Here is a 17,370-nt window from a genome sequence, read left to right as displayed (position 1 = left end):
CCCCCCCCCCCCCCCCCCTCCCCCTCCCCCCAGCCCTCTGCTGGGTCAAGAGACATCATTACAACATGTGATTTTGACTGAGGAAGATTGTATATTATCATCTTAAAAATATTTTGGTGATTTCAGTAAAACAAAAAGCCTCATGCCGCCACACGAGCTCATTTCCTAGCCAGTTCTCCATTGCATGCAGTGTGTTTAATAACGCGGGACGCCAGCCGTGGTGTGTTTGGTTCGCGCGAGTGTGCGCGAGTGTGCGTGTGTGTCTGTGTGTGTTGGATCCATGGCAGACAGACCCTCTGCCTCTAGAGCTTCCTGTTGCTGCTAAAGGCGGCCTGGTTTGAATGAGGGGCTTAACGGCGTCTCGCTGCAAAATGCCATCTGCTTCACACGGATATTGACACACCGCGAGGTCCTCCAAAGCCTCTTCGCGCGTATTAAATATGTATCAACATCCACAATACCGCCTCAAAGCGACATTATAGCTATCTCAAAGAAAAAGATGCGCTTGTTTACATTTTGCTCAGCTACCAACTAACACAAAAGCCAAGTTCGTAAACACGGTTATGTTAAACTCAACAGCTAACGTTAACGATATCTGTGTTCGGCCTTTGTTGACCGATGTAAACGGGATACAGTGAATGTTGCACTTGCTAATAATGTGAGCAAACAGTCGCCTGAGAAGCTCTAGGCACAAACATGCACGAGGAAACGCACGGCTGCACGCGATTTCATCAGTAACGTAGCCTCCCTACAACTAACCTCCACATATTGTCTGCATAAACAATAACTGTACATCGCGCTAAATGCAGCTTATGCAATGCAAATACCGGCCTCCTTCATGTGAACTAGTAGCTAATGTAAGCTAATGGCTAGCTAACCTCTCACGCTGGCTAAATACTTAGCCTGTGCTAGCATGCTACATTACTGCATAGTCCGGCACAACAGCATTTAGCCCCGATGTGTACCGTTATATGCAGGAAAAGGTAAATAAGGCTGCTCGTCCATGAAAATAAATTACTCAATACAAGATAACAAACAACACTGAAAATAACAAAATGACGAAAAACAAATGAAAATGGCGTTGTGCATGATAACCGCCATTCCTTAACGTTACCAGAGGTCTCGTCCGCTCCGTCGTGATTTGAATTCTCCTTTCTGTTGACTTTCGCCGATGTGGCCGACATGGTTATCGTTTGCCGTGACACTTTTGACCAAATGTATAATGTTATTCCGGCTGGTTTATAACTCTTCTCTGGAGGATAAAAGTTACTTCCACCTTACATAGAGTGCGTGTCTTGAAGCCCACGATAAGGAGGAGGAGTGAGCGCAGCCTCGCACGCTTGTTTCTCTCTGTGCGCTCGGTCGGTGAACAAATTCATGGTACTCTACTGCCCCCAGCTGACCGGAGTGTGACACTGACACTTGAAGGCCAGGACACTCAACTCAACGGTGTCCAAAGGGACGGCTCCCCCCCCCAGGCACAAATTTCTTTACAGAAATACAAACAGATACATAGACAACACAAATAAAACACGAAATAAGAAGAGTAATAATAATAATATTACATTTACATTTCGTAATATATGCATAATATTATGATCATTAAATAACTTATAGATCGTAATAGCTTTTTTTGTTCTTAACTTTAGATATTATGGTTCTATATTGTTTAAATTCATTAATAAAGTAAAGGAAAGTTGGTTTGGTATCTTTTTCTTATGGATATGCCTGTGGAATTTTCCAAAATAATAAAGGGTTGTATGATATACAACATCCACTCATCCATCCATTTTCATCTGCCAATCCAGGGAGGGGTCGCAGCAGGCCAAGCAAAGCACCCCCGACGTCCCTCTCCCCAGCAACACTTTTCAGCTTCTGCTGAGGGACCTAAAAGTGTTCCTAGGCCAGATGAGATATATAAACCCTCCAGCATGTTTTGGGTCTACCCCAGGGACTCCTACCTGTGGGAATCATAAGTGATATATCATAGGTAACTGGACTTGCTTGCTTTTCTTGAAGACGTTTCGCCTCACCCAAGAAGTTTATAATCCATATTCAGCAAGAATCTTTCTCACACAATCTTCTATGTAATATCTTGAAAGATATTTCCTTAAGCTTGTTGTTTATACAGTATTGATCACATTTTTTCCATTTTCTCTTACTGTATATTATTAAATAAGAAAGACCAAAATAATCTAGAAGAATGGACAATAACATAACCTGTTGTGTTTCTAATATTTTTTTATTATTTCTTTTCAATATATTAGTTCCACCAATATAAATTCTTCAAAATTATGTCCAAGGGGACGTGCTAATTAACTTTGGCTATCTATCCATATGGACAGTATGTTCCGAAAAAAAAAAATTCTGTACTTTTGATAACTATTTGCAAAGTTGCCATTCTCAAACAACTTTCATCCGCTCATTCTTTGTCTACAATTACATTTTATTTTCCTGTTCAGGGCTGTTGGGGTAGCAGCTATCCAACTGCTTTTAAAGGTTCAGTGTGTAAAAACACATGTTTGAACACCACAGGCTATTTAAGAAGAATAGTCAGGTTAGAGAATAGTCAGCAGACGAGGTGAGGGCAGAGCTCAGGAGACTGCGTATGTCCAGGGAAGGCTGCAGGCCTTGTGTTCAAGGCTCCTGAAAGACTGTGCAGCCCAGTTAGCAGAGCCCCTTCAGTGGATCTTCAACAGGAGTCTTCGAACAGGCAAAGTCCCGGTGCAGTGGAAAACATCTTGTCTCGTACCGGTGGCCAAAGTGGGGCGCCTGGCTGAGTTAAATGACTACCGACCGGTGGCCTTAACATCACACATTATGAAGACCCTGGAGTGCCTGGCCCTCTGTTTCAGAGGTCAGAGGTCACTGATGCTGTGGACCCCCTCCACTTTGCCTATCAGGAGCACATGGGAGTGGAAGATACGGTTCTTTACATGCTGCATCGGGCCTACACCTACTTGGAGGAAGCGGGATGTTGTGTGAGGATTTCCTTTTCCTTGACTTTTCAAGTGTGTTTAATATTATCCAGCCCCCCATACTAAGGGACTGGTTGGAGGGGAGGGAAGTAGATAGCATCCTGACCTCCTGGATAACAGACTACCTGACAGAGCTGCCTCAGTATGTCAGGCTTGGAAGCTGTGTCTCTGGGATGGTCAGGAGCAGCACTGGTGCTCCACAGGGAACTGTTTTAGTACTGTTCCTGTTCACACTCTACAAAGCGGACGTTAAGTACAACTAAGAGTCCTGCCACACACAAAAATACTCTGATGATACAGCTATTGTGGCTTGTATCAGCCGATCAGGATCAGGAGCGGGAGCACAGGGACCTTGTGGATACCTTCAGGGACTGGTGCAGTAAGTGCTGTCTCCACCTGAAACAGCCAAAACCAAGGAGATGGTGGTGCATTTTAGAAGAAAGAGGTCATTCCATCAACCAGTCTCCATACAGGGGGGAGGCCATTTAGGTGGTGCACACCTAGAAATATCTGGGGGTCCTCCTGGATGATAAGTTGGACTGGTCCTCTAACACTGACACCCTCGACAGGAGGGGTCAGAGCCGCCTGTTCTTCCTGCGGACACTGAGGTCCTTTGATGTATGTGTGGAGATGTTGACCGTGTTCTATCACACAGTGGTGGCTAGTGCACTCTTATATACTGCAGTGTGTTGGGGAGGCAGCTTGAACTCTTATATACTGCAGTGTGTTNCAGAGCCGCCTGTTCTTCCTGCGGACACTGAGGTCCTTTGATGTATGTGTGGAGATGTTGACCATGTTCTATCACACAGTGGTGGCTAGTGCACTCTTATATACTGCAGTGTGTTGGGGAGGCAGCTTGATGGACAAAAACACCAAGCGTTTGGACAAGCTGGTTAAAAAAGCTGGCTCAGTGCTCGACAGGAGACTGGACCCACTAAGAACAGTGGTGGAGAGGGGAACATTAAACAAACGTAAAGCTATAATAGACAATAGCAGACACCCTCTCCACAGCCTCCTGCAGTGACAGAGGAGCAGCTGCAGCAGTCAGCTCATCTCGTTGCATTGCAGAATAGAACGTTTCATCAGATCCTTCGTCCCCATGGCAATGAGACTGTTTAACACCTCCTGAATCCAGTCACACACACACTCACACTCACACACATCACATTAGCCACAACTGGACTGGACTGTGGAATGGACAATTTTAATTTCATTTTAATTTGATGTTTAATTTCTATTTATGTACTTAATTTAACTTATTTTATTTTATGTCTGTTTTAATACCACCGTGTTGTTGTTTATAAGGGGAAATGTGGTTGCTGTTTTTTTTATTTTTTAGTATTCTATTGTATTCTATTCTATTTAGGGAGCTTTAGAGGTATCTAGTGGTGAAGATTGCAGATTGCAACCAGCTAAAACCTTTGCTGGTTTTTACCTGCTGAATTATTAGCAGGGGTCTCTTCCCCTCCAAAATGGATAGTTCCAGTGATTTAGACTGCCAGAAACACTGACTAAAGCATTTCCAAGTTGCAAATCAGTGTTTCTCTTACACTGTTTGGCATGTCAGATATGGGCCTCTAGCATAGCTCCTGGTAATGTGCGTTCACCTTTTTTCTCTAATAACTTAAGATCCAGATGTTCAGAAGGTTTTTACTTGGAGCTGGATTATCCACATAGGTCTCCTCCTCTCCAAAACAAACGGACAAGGTGATTTAAACCTGTAAAAACACTGAATAAAGCAGTTTCATGTTTTAAAAAATAAGTATTTTTCTGGCATTGTCATCACAGGGGGGCTGCGAACCGCGGTGGCTGACGCAAAAATGCATATGGCCCTATTCAGAGCCAGCGTTTGTGTTTTCTGTTCTGGGCTGCTGTAGAAACATGGCAGTGCAACATGGTGATCTCTGAAAATAAGGACCCGCTTCCAATATAAACAACTTGAGAGGTAATGAAAACACAACAATTCTTAAATTCAGGTGACAATAAACTCAAGAAAACATACACATTATATTATATTCCATTTCGGCCCCCTAAATTCCTTTGCAATGGATTATAGAATAAAACAGAACCTATCTCATCATATTGACTCCATTCTCTTTAGTACAGCAATTACGTTTTGTTGATTTTTGAAGGTTTTTCATTTGAAGAGGAACTGATGCTTGAAAAGTTGAGACTAACAAACTTTTGATTAAAACATATATATATTCTCTTTCATAAGGAAAAATGTAATTCTCAGTTTCAGTTCAATTTATTTAAAAAGGGACAGTACAAAATCATACATACACATTGTATAAAAATGTCAGAATTAGCCAAGAGGCTATTTTTCATCTGTAGTCCCTTAGCCAAGATGTTACATAAGGCTACCTAAAATACAACTAAGCACAACCCCCCAACAGAATACGACAATCTCTCTTCTGCTGATATAGGCTACAAGTGGCGGTGGAGCTGAGTCATGGGAAATAAACACACATTTTCATATTTTAAGTCATCCCAACTCAAAATCAGATATTTTCTTTTAGAACTTTTAGGCAGTGATGGAAGTGCTTTGTTTTTGTGTTTTGTCTCGTGTTTTGAGTGCTTATTTGTATAATGATTCAAGTGGTTTCAAAGTACTATGATTCGCCTTTGACCAGCTTGCTATACAGTAATTCAGATGAGTGAAAGTCATAGAGTGTAGACACATCTTGGCAGCATCTGTAGATGTGATTTCTAATGAATCAAAGATTGAATCTTACCTTTTTACAGGTTTTCACTTGTGTATTATCCTTATCAATGATTGACTATGTAGCATCATGGGTGGATTACTAAATGGGCCTACTGGGCACAGGGCCATGGGCTAAAGTTTTAGGGACCCCCTTGGCCTTCACTTGCAAAATATACTACAAATTAACAAGTATTGACCACAAAGAGACGCACAAAGACATGTAAAGAGACACAACTGAAAAAAAAAACCCACACACAGCAGTGAAATGATAGTCTAGTCCCAGGACTGCTACTGAGAGCTGTTACTACAGTAGATATGCTTATGATGGTATGCAAATGTATGTGGTTGACAGTGCAGGTATTGCAATGTAAGGTGATTAAATTAAAGTGTAAAAGCAGTGCAGGAGTAATGAATACTTGCTATGGATAATATAAATGCAATTTAAGATAAATATATGTACAGATGCCAATGCAAATACAGATTTTTTTATTTGTTGAAGGTGCTTAAAAGTAAAAAAAAACGGTGTTAAATAAGAGATAAGTAATGCTAGAATATGTAAAATATAAAATGCACAGAAGGTTATTATTATTTACATGTCATGCCCAATGAACGACATTTTCCAACTCTGTCCACTCTGTGTGTGTGGCAGGCAGCTGAACAAGTGCTTCCTAACAAGTTTCATAAAAGCTTCTCTCATGGAAAAACGAGCCTCTGTGAGTGTAGCTATATGCAGGTTTTCCATGTCTCAGTTCACCACAGGCTACAGCAACACGTTACATTAAAACGGATTTTATGGCTCTCTGAGAAGTTTTTTTCCAGTCCACTATGTAAACTTTTTTTTTTTTTTTAAAGATATTTTTTTGGCCATTTTGCCTTTAATGGACAGGGCAGGTAGGCATGAGGGGGGGAGAGAGAGAGGGGGGATGACATGCAGCAGGGGGCCACAGGCTGGATTCGAGCCCGGGCCGCTGCGGCAATGGCCTTGTACATGGGGCGCCTGCTCTACCACTAAGCCACCGACGCCCCCCACTATGTAAATTTAAATTCTGTTAATAACATTAGCATATTGTGCATATTAAAATAATTTTAACAGCTTCCTTTTTTTTTATCTAAAAACAGGTTTGGCTCACTGATGATTGAAACCAGGGTCCAGTTGTTCAGAAGTAATCTTATTAGATTAAACCAAATCTTATTTCTTTTTTTTTTTTTTCAAAAGAAAGTAAAGGATTCTTAAATCAGATTAAATCACATAATCCAGTCAGAGGTTTTAATTTTGATCAAACCTTCAGCATGTGTTGTTCAGAACTTTGGCATGGGCCCTCCAACAATGTGTTGGGTGGAGAATGGGCCCTTATAAGTGACTGCTAACTTGAAAAGATGCCTGTGTTCAAAGAAGAACTCTCATTAAATTAAATACAGTGCCATTTGCTATATATGCCCTTGAAAAGGGCAAACCCATCTCCATCATGTTTATTTAAAACACTTCTTTTGGTATAACAAAATTATGTGCTTGTTCCAAACAAACTTAAATAAACTATTAAATTGTTAAATCAAATGAATAATTTCTTATTTTCTTTGGTATTTTTGTCATATACAGATATGCAATGATATTTGTTGGTTAATATGTATGTGGTTATCCGATGTAAAGTCTCTGATCATGTGACGAGACGTCGTAGCATGCACCACGAGGTAAAACATTAGGCTACCTGCTGTCAGTACAGTGATGTAATAAAACAAGATAAGATAAAAATTAAATAAAATAAAGGATTAAAGGAGAGATCGTGATAAAATAATCCCCTAAAAGCTGTCGTTATCAAACAAAAATGACTTTAAATTTCGTTTATCACCTTATATTAACTACAATGACAAAGTCAAAGGTAGTTTCCAACAGTATCCCCATGCTGTTTTCTTTCTCTTCAAAAAACATTTGAAGTGATCTTCATAAAAAACATTTGAAGTGATCCCTAGCTGGCTATTCTACCACTTGTTCTTTGCATAGTTGGTAGCCTACATTGTAATATGTAGTTCCGTTTACAGCAATGATTATCCAGATTTGGTAATCTTGAAAAGTTTGTATATCATCAGGGTGCTCAAATCCAATACTGCTTAGAAAAACGAGTAGTAAAGTAAGATGAATTAGCTGATTCTGGATAACAAAACTAAGGCTATCCAAATCCGGATCACTCTGATCCAGATTAGTTTTTTGAACAACTGGTCCAAGAGTTATCAGCTGTGTATGTAAGTCAGGTATGAGAGGAAGACGCAGGCCACGTGAATGCATCATTTGGTTACCTCGGCAGGTGCATTGAATAATCGAATGTGATTGGCTCTTTCAGCGTCTCTGTCAGTATCGACTGCCACCCAATCCAGCCTCCGTCTCCTGACGTCAGTTTTGCGTCGAGCCTCACTTGAACTCAATTCAAACTTTTATTCAGATTTGTTTCCATAATGAGCAGGAGTTGAGCCTCATGGAGCGCCTGGGAACAGCCTTAGCAGACGTTGAATTTCACATACCGCTGCTAGTTGACCTAAGCTAGCTGTACCATTCCGCCAGGAGCCGTTTCACTAGACTTACTTTGTGTGCCCGAAGAGGACCGACGGCAGCTGGAGGAGACGTGACGCTGTGTGAATGTCCAGCACACACAACTGACAGCCACCATGTCAGGTTTAACACTACAGGTAACATTTAATGCCACAGGTCGTCAATTCGTCAGATGAAGTTAAATTATCATGGAGATATTAGGTGCCAACATTACGCCAGTTAATATTATCCGACATTTAGTTGAGTTAAACAACGCTAGTTGCTACTTTACCAGACAGGCGCACTGGATTTTCCTGTTTGTCTTGTTTGCCTCTCCTCATAGTTCCTATGCCTTTCTGGGTGTCAGAAAAATACTATTAACTATTGTTTAATTGAAGCTAGCTATTTTAACGCCTCAGTCTCGTTAAGAAAATAAAAAATGGCAAGAGTTAGCAAAGCTCACTCCTCGGCTTTATTAGTGAGTTTCTTATTGAAACACAGTCTCTGCCTAAAATGGTTTATTTCAGGAAAGATTAACGTTAGCTTACACTTTGAATATTTGTTGTTTGTCCTGTTGAAAGCAGATGAATTGCTGAAGAGAGTTTTAGCCCATGATTGGACATTTTAGGGACTGTTCGTTACTTATGGGGGGTGAAAAGGGGGAAGCATGTCAAATATTTTTTCAAGCACTGGGGAGGGACTTGTGTTTTTATTTTGGCGGATTTTTTTATTTATATCACAGCATATTGAAAAAACATGCCCTCTAAACCAGGTTTGGAAGGCATTTTTCCCCTTTAAAAATCACAAAATTACACCATTAATCCTAACCAGGAACTGTAAAAATAGAAATTATTGTTGGATTTTTATATATTTGTTGGTCCTTGAATACATTCTGTGGAATGAATGCTTCCATCAGAACAAAACCTAACCAAATTTGAACTTAAAATAGTGATATTTTAGTTCATCAAAGTTACTTTATTCACAGTTCAAATAAACTGTTTGCCCAAACTGAAAAACGGAGCCTTTTTTCAACTCCAGGATTTCGTCTTAAACTTTAAGCTTTCAAATACTTTAAAATATGAAAGGGTAGGACTTTAAAATCTAGCAATTATTTTATGGTGGAGGGAGGGTCATGCATTTTCCCCAAGTCACAGGTGTAAGGAGAAATATTTATAGCTTTGGGAAGGATTAAAAAAAAACCTGGGTCACACCCCAGTCAACCCCTCCTCTGATAAGTAAAGAACAGTCTGTTATTACAAAAAAAATAAAAAATTCCCATAAGGCCAGCCTAATTAAAATAAATAAATTACAACATCCATCGGTCATTATGATGTAAAAATGCTTGGTTCATTTTCTTTCAGTGGGAACCAAACTTGCCACCACTTCCTAGGACAGAGAAAGGTGTACTTGTTTTGATTGGCAGAAGGTGTGTCCTACAGTAGATAATAGCCAAAAACATGAATAGATACTGGTAATAACCAACACAAAAGCCACCCTACCTTTTGTTAAGCAATGCCACTTACTAGGAAGGACTGAGGTCTGATAGTCAGTGAAGGTAAATACTTTGTTAAGGTGTCTGGGCTTTGTATCCAGTGGTGGAGTAGAATGGTAATTGTAGGGAAATGCCTTCAAGGCTAAAGCATAACCTTAAAGACATCTATTTGAATCTTAAACAAATCCAACAATATTGTCATAAAATCTTTGAACATTTGTTCATTGTTCTCATCTTTTTATGTAACTTAATTTGGACTTGTAAATGTTTACTATGACAAAGCATGTCTTAGATTATGCCTCTGATTGTATTCTTAAATACTTGATCATACAAAAACAAACAATAAATAGCCTAAGTAAACAAATAAATAAATAGGAGGGACATGATTTAAAGAAATTTGTGTTATATAAGGGGTTTTAATCTTCTGGTTGACAGCCGTTTGGATGATTTGCTGTCAGTTTCATTTTGAGGAATGTGTGAAGAGTCTGGGCACAATTAGTCGGAATTTCATTCGAGCTATCTAAATCTAAGATGTTTCAGATTCAGTCAAAACTGATCTGTAAATACCTTTAATTGCACACTCTGTATAACAAACTGGCCAAAGCAATTTCAGTAACTGTCTATTTATAGAGTATCTTAAATGAACACGCTGATAAGTGCAAATACAGTTTGAGACATCTTAAATTACTGTTTTGGCTGGTCATAATGAACTAAGTTTGCTTTCCAGTAAAGGTTTCCTGTCTGTTTTCCTCACACAATCCAGAGATGTGCAGGATTGGTAAACTTGAAACTGAAAATTGCCTGTCTGTATGATCATGGGTGTCTGTATCTGTGTGTCAGCCCTGTGATTGACTGGAGACATGTCCAGGGTGCATCCTGCCTTTTGCCTAATGCATACTGCTATAGATTCCACCTCCACATGACCCTGACCAGGATAAGCACTTTAGAAAATGGATATATGGATGGATGATGTAACAGCTTGCCATATACTGTTTAGTCCTCGGTTGTGTCACATGGATTTAGGATCGGTGCAGCAGCTGTCAGAGTGACTGACTAATTATTTGAAACAAAGCTGTGTTAACAGCTGTTACTCGATGTTCAGATTGAGTGTACTCAAAACATGTCACAAATGTTAAAACATTTTAAAGGGCTGTGGCTCAGGAGGAAGAGCAGTTGACCTCTTTTTCAGAGGGTCGGTGGTTCGATGTATTCTACATGTCGAAGTGTCCACGGTAGGGATGCACAATAATATTGGCATGTCATCGCTGTCGACTGATGTTGGCTTTAAATTGAACTATCAGAATCGGCCAACATGTTTTTCTTAATTTGCACAGTAAATAAAGATTACATTAATTAATAAGCATTGTATTTCATTTCTCCATCTGCAGTATGCATGCATATGATGTTAATTCCACTACAGAAGAGAGTTGATGATCGCTAAAATTAGGTAGGGAAACAAATGGATATGGAGCTATCAGTATAGGTTATCGGTTAAATGAGTTGTTACATATCGGCATATTGAATATCGGCAAAAAGTCCAATATCATGCATCCCTAGTCCATAGGCAAGATGCTGAATCCCAAATTGCTCCTGATGGTTTAGCCGTTGGTGTGTGAATGTGTGTGTGAATGGGAAAATGCTGGCTTGTGTTGTACTCTGAGGTGTCTGCTTCTACCCCAGTAAAATGCATAGCCTATGAAAAAAGATTTTGTTTGTGGTGTTGACAGAGTTGAAAGATTGTATTTTAAGAGAGACACCCCAGGTAAATAGCGTAAAATTTTAACTAATAGATGCGACAATGAAACTTTCCCAGTTGATTTCTTACATTAAGATTATTATATTTTCCAAGTTTTCTGAAATATTATATTTAAATGTGCAAATGATGCATTGTCTAATAAGATATGTACTATTTTGCATGTATTTCCTGAACAAACATCTGAACACTGGATAAAGACAGGTACAAAATTCTTGTTTCATTTTGTTGACATAGTAGAGTCAAAGGTTTTTACAGAGGGAAATTTGGATGTCTCTTTATATCACACCATAAATCAGAAAACAATTTACACCATGTTTATATTGATTAGGCTATGAATGATATATGAACAAACCCCTGTGTGAAAACCTGCAGAATATATGTAGGAATAAAACTGGAAAATTGGTTGTATTGTGCTACTGAAATTGAGATTTCTGGCTCAGAGAATTTTTGGGTCATGTAATTTTGAGAATCAGCCTTTAAAGATATGTATTGAAAAAAATACAACATGAGGGTAAAAAATTAAACTAATAGATATCAGCATGAAACTTCCCCAGTTGACTACTTACATTAAGACAAGTAGTTTTTGTAGTACAATTTTTCTGAAATTTTATGTTTTAATATGCAAATGATGCATTATCTAATGAAATATGCAGTATTTGCAGACATTTCCAGAACATAAATTGGAACTAAAATAAACACACAAATATGTTTTTTTTTCTTTCTACTAGTCTGAAAGAAGAAATGTTATTGAAGGAAAATTGCTCAATATCTCAAACTTGACGAGTGCATGACAAAACTGTTTTCACCTGGGTTGTTTCACCTTAAGGAAATTAATCTGCATGTTTTTTTTTCTTGTATTGTTTAGAACCTGTCATACTGGTGTTTGACAGTGATGCAAGACAAGGGTAATGAAATAAAAGAATGTATCTTGAATACATCTGAAACAATTGGTTGATTATGCAATCTGCATCAATTTTGGTGACTGATCAACCATTTTAGATCTTTATTCAAGCGAAAAAGACAAACATTCTCTCCCTCTAGCTCCTAAAATATGAAGATTTATTGCTTATTATTATTGCTTACTATTGCTTATTGCTTATAGTTGCCTACTGCTTATTGCTGATAGATGAGTTGATAATGAAAATGATGATTAGTGTCAGCTCTAATCTTGTCTCAGCACCTGATCTTCTGACACTGAGAAAAGCTAAGTTACCACTACTGGAAAGCTGAACAGATCTTAACCACAAGGGGGAGGCACTGTGCCATTTATTGTTGTTGACTGTCACAGTTTGATTTAACATGGGTTTAACTGGTCTGCCTGAAATATTGTACTTCCTCCCCTCCTTCCTCCAACTGGTTTCTCTCCTTTATTTTTTTGCTTGTCCCAAACAGTGGACACAGCATGTGCGTAATTGCCATTTGAATTTTGAAATTGCAGTTTTTTGTCTTTGATGTAATTGTTATTGTCACATGGGTGGAGATGTGGGTGATGGCTGTCCTTTGTTTGGTAGGGGGTGGTTTCAATTAGTCTCAGCACTTGTTTTGGACTTCATGTGGATGGTACCTATAATGCAAACTACTTGAATTTCAGTTCCTGAAATCCATATGCATTCTTGTAATTGTTTAAAGAGTGTGCTCATGAAAAAGTATTAATTCTGAGATATAGGTGAGACAGTTAAACCCTATTCTAGGTGTCACCAGCAGGTTTTGGGAGAAACAATACAGACATTTTGGGTAATTTGTTATGATATGTAATATATGTGATACATAAAGAAATATAAAAATAACAAAGGCAGTGTTCAGACATTGAAGCAGTTGTGGTGTGTCCTTCAGAATGGCAGCCTGCAGGGTCTGGTTGAAGGGGATATTCTGGACCCAGAGTTTCAGCAGCGTTTGGAGGATGCTCGTACTCTGCTCAGGCAGGAAATCCAGCGGGAGCTGAAGATCAAGGAGGCTGCTGAGAGACTACGGAGGGCCGTCACCAATCGCAAGAGCGCAGCTGATGTAGAGGGCCAACTCAAAGCCTCGAACCGCAAGCTGGACAAGTTGCATTGGGAACTGCAGGAGCTCAATGCCAGATCTATGGCCACAGAGAAGGACAGCGTCACAGGTAATTTAAACACATCATTTACTGGAACTTTGATAAAATGGCAACTCATGAACATTTAATAGAATGTCTGTTCTTTTGTCCAACACTTCCATACCTACTGCCTACAACAGGTCCAAATCCCTCTTGACCAGCACTTTGGTTCATGATGTGGTATTTTGAAAATTAATGGGCAAATTTCTATAAAACTTATGGTGAATATTTAAGTTCTTGCTCATTGACAACCCCTTGACCTCTGCTGTAGAACCATCAGCAGAAAATGTCCACTTATATAGCCTACTGTGAAAATATATTGAGCACATTTATGCTCCACAGAGGATGAACCCTTTTCTATTTAGGACCCTCCAGGAGATTTCTTGTAGACAGCAGCAGTGGAGGAAAGCCATTTTACGCTGCATGTATATTATTAGGCTTTAGACTTGAAGGGGAAAACTTAACAAAGATTTTCAGGCCTTAATGAAATCTTGATTTTCTCAAAAGTACCATGCTGAAGCTTTGCACATGTAAAAATGCTTGTTTGGGTTAATGCAATATGTATTTCAAGGCGTTGCTATGTAGAGATGCAAAGTAAGGGAGGGGATGGAAATATATACAAATATCTGCTGCATCTGATTTAACACTGCTTTAGATCACTGCAGCAGAGGATCAGTGAGACAGTGTCTCGATATTTGAGACACCGAAAACACTCCAGCTATTAAATGACACATGGTTAAGTCAATTTACAGCAACTCAGTGTTTAGCACCACAATAACAAAGGTTAATTTAATGACTTTAGTTGTTCTTTTATCTCAGACATGTTAAGATGTTACATACCTTTACATGTTTCGGCAGAAACTTCCGCCTTCCTCAGAAGTGTCACTTGGTGGTGGTTGTGACGCATTTTTATCAGTCTGTCAATCAGCCGATATTAGGGAGGCGGACAGCAGGTGGTGTGACATCTGTAGTTGTAGCAAATACCCTGCTACATTAAAAAAATGCGGTAAATCACACTTTATGCGCCGGAGGTGGTAATTTGTATTAAAATGTATTATGCTCAATGTAAGCCTCTTCTTTATAGTGATTGTGACCAACAATCACTATATTTTCTGAGTGACATCAACAGTGGTTGCCTTAGCAACTCGTGGACATACTATCGTCCTACACTGGTTTCTTACCTCAAAATCACGTCCAACATCCCTGCTTAGTTTAATTATCCAACACAGTTAAAATTGTATAATGTCTTCATGCTGGCGATAGCCATGGCCGGCATTCTGTTTTTGGTCTGTCTATCAAAGAACACAATGAGGGAACTTCTTCAAATTTGGCACAAATGTTCACTTGGCCAAGGATCAAGGTCAGTATGACCTCACAAAATATGTTTTTCGTCATAATTCAAGAATTCATGTGCTAATTAGGACAAAATTCACGTAAATGTCTAATAGGATAAAATTATGAAGTGATGACATTTTATGTCCAAAAGGTCAAACTTCATAATGTTCTGCTAAAACACCTGTCTGGCCATTACTCAACATCAGAACTCAGGAACAGAAGGGGCGACATTTGGTCAGATACTGAATTGGTGGCACTAATTCTGAAACTGTGCTTATTGTATAGATCTTATGTGCTGTCAGGGGGAAGATGTGTGTGACGCATCCATGTTTATTCAGACATGGATTTAAACTGTAGGAGAAACTTGACTTGACTAACTTGACACTCGAGTAGGATTTGAACATTTTGGATCAGGCTTACCTCAGTGGTAGCATCACAATCACACTGAGTCTGACAGCACTGCACACTGCTACCCCAAGCTTCTGTCAGAGTGCAAACACATCTGCCCTCTGAATAACTAAAAGATGGCACAGGTCATTTAACCCTCTCCAATTGATCACCACAAATTGTCTTGTTTACCAAGATACATAAAGCCTAACCCACCATGTGGTTATTTTTACACAGGTTGCTCAGAGCAGGAAGACAACCAATCAGAGCCATGTCAGTGGGAAGAGGCCACATCACCAGTGGTCAGTCGAGTCAGAACCCTGAAGAAACAGCTTACCATGGAGACCAAAGTCAAACAGGGCGCTGAGAACATGATCCAAATTTACACCAACAGCTCAGTCAAGGTACAGTACAGTCCGGCCCAAATAAAAACATCACAACACAGACACACACTCACTTGGTCAGTTTGTGGATGGAGATGGTTTTCCTTCACAGTTTGTTTGTAGCAGGGAGTTGACGCTGACTCATTTGGTAAAATTCTGGCATCAGCAGAAAGCATTTCTGATGTGTAAGTAAGGACAGAGGTTTGGACAGGGGAGAGAAACAAAGGAATGCCACTGCAGACAGGGGACTTGAGGACAGGGCTGTTCCTTTGAGTGAGTAGATCATGGTACTGACATGAACTCCACTATGTTTTGATTGCTTTAATTCAGTCCTGAATGTCTTCTTACTATTTATTTCTATCTTTTCATCTTCTTAGTTTCTTTCTAATTGAGTTTGAATGCTCTTGTGTTTTAAATGCTTTAAATATTGTTTGTTACACTTTTATAAGGAAGGGTAGTATTGCAAACTAATTGAACAAGTGTGAGGTAATGCAGAAATTAATGTGAGGATGGTACTCCAAAGGTATTGTAAGGCAATGCAAAAGTATAGAAAATTCTATTGAAGGAACTCTCATTTATACCTAGGGTGTAAGAAGCTTTGTTGGAACTGAATGTAAAGACAACAAATGGAGAAAGCAGACATGTCAACACACTGTGTATCCAACCATGTGAACAATTTGAGGAATTAGTGAGGATTTATTTATGTGCCAGTAGGATGACTTCAGTGTGGGATAGGTTCCACTACAGAGTAGCTGTCATTTTTGTGGGTGTGTCAAAGAATTAAAGGGACTGTTCACCTCGGAATCAAAAATACATATTTTCCTCTTGCCTGCAGTGCTGTTCATCAGTCTAGATTGTTTTGATGTGAGTTGCACAGTGTTGGAGAGATCAGCTGTAGAGATGTCTGCCTTCTCTTTAAAGGTCAAGACACAACAAAACCACATCAGAGAACTAATGGTGACGAGAAATTTGATGAACAGCCGACCATCGGCTTGGTGTGTCTGGGCCTTACTAAAATGGAACTAGATGGCACTTGGCTTGTGGTGCTCGAAGCGCCAAAAAAAAAAAATTACATTTGAAAAACTCAACACCGATGTCTCTTTGCAGAACTCATGACCCAGTTACTCAAGATAATCCACAGACCTTGGTATGTCTTTCCACAGAATTACACCAGCCGACTGTATCTCCGCACAAAAGGAAGCGTGCATTTACTCATGGATGAACTTGCGTCAGCGTGAGATGTAAGCATTAATGGTGTCTTCCTCGGCTGAGCTGTAACGCTAGCTAGCTCAGTGGTACTAGGTGAGCTAGCAGTTGATGCGCTCTGTCTTCTGCATGATGGCACGGTTGGTGGGTGTAGTTATGTAGAAAGAAAATATTTCCCACATGTAACTGCAAGGTCTGTTGATTATCTTGAGTAACTGGGTCATAATTTGTGGAAAGAGACATTGCTGTTGAGTTTATTTTAAAAAAAAAAAAAATTGTGTGTTTTTTTTTTTTTTGCGTTTTGAACACCACAAGCTGAGTGACATCTAGTTCCATTATATGGGAGAGAGGGCAGACATCTCTAAGGCTGATATCTCCAACATTCAGCAACTCACATTGAAACAGTCTAGACTGATAAATAGCACTACAGGTAAAGGGGAAAATACTGATTTTTGATTTTGGAGTGAACTCTCCCTTTTAAGTTTATTAGTGCCAGATACAAAATTCTTTCCTTACAGAGGATCAGTA

General features: G+C 39.4%; 2 protein-coding genes and 1 long non-coding RNA gene across 4 annotated transcripts in view; 1 reads left to right on the top strand and 2 right to left on the bottom strand.

The window, feature by feature from the left end:
* LOC126395182 (protein SET-like) overlaps positions 1 to 1,345 on the bottom strand; it is a 7,891-nt gene extending 6,546 nt beyond the window's left edge. Inside the window, exon 1 of the mRNA XM_050052423.1 lies at positions 1,115 to 1,345. Coding sequence (XP_049908380.1) covers positions 1,115 to 1,184 — 70 coding nt within the window. The 5' untranslated portion in view covers positions 1,185 to 1,345. The remainder of the gene's footprint in view (positions 1 to 1,114) is intronic.
* The window catches only part of LOC126395185 (uncharacterized), a 523,086-nt gene that overhangs the window by 172,677 nt on the left and 333,039 nt on the right, over positions 1 to 17,370 (bottom strand). The gene's annotated exons all lie outside the window — the stretch shown is intronic.
* pkn3 (protein kinase N3) overlaps positions 8,085 to 17,370 on the top strand; it is a 39,135-nt gene continuing 29,849 nt past the window's right edge. Inside the window, exons 1-3 of one of the 2 annotated variants that reach the window (XM_050052397.1) lie at positions 8,085 to 8,361; positions 13,285 to 13,561; positions 15,491 to 15,657. In XM_050052397.1, the coding sequence (XP_049908354.1) occupies positions 8,341 to 8,361; positions 13,285 to 13,561; positions 15,491 to 15,657 (465 nt within the window). In that variant the 5' untranslated portion in view covers positions 8,085 to 8,340. The remainder of the gene's footprint in view (positions 8,362 to 13,284; positions 13,562 to 15,490; positions 15,658 to 17,370) is intronic. The other variant, XM_050052396.1, reaches the window with a different exon arrangement.

The sequence above is a fragment of the Epinephelus moara genome, chromosome 9 (assembly GCF_006386435.1).
Source record: "Epinephelus moara isolate mb chromosome 9, YSFRI_EMoa_1.0, whole genome shotgun sequence".
Taxonomy (NCBI): domain Eukaryota; kingdom Metazoa; phylum Chordata; class Actinopteri; order Perciformes; family Serranidae; genus Epinephelus; species Epinephelus moara.
The sequence above is the reverse complement of the archived record's forward strand: the minus strand, read 5'-3'. Positions and strand labels throughout refer to the sequence as shown.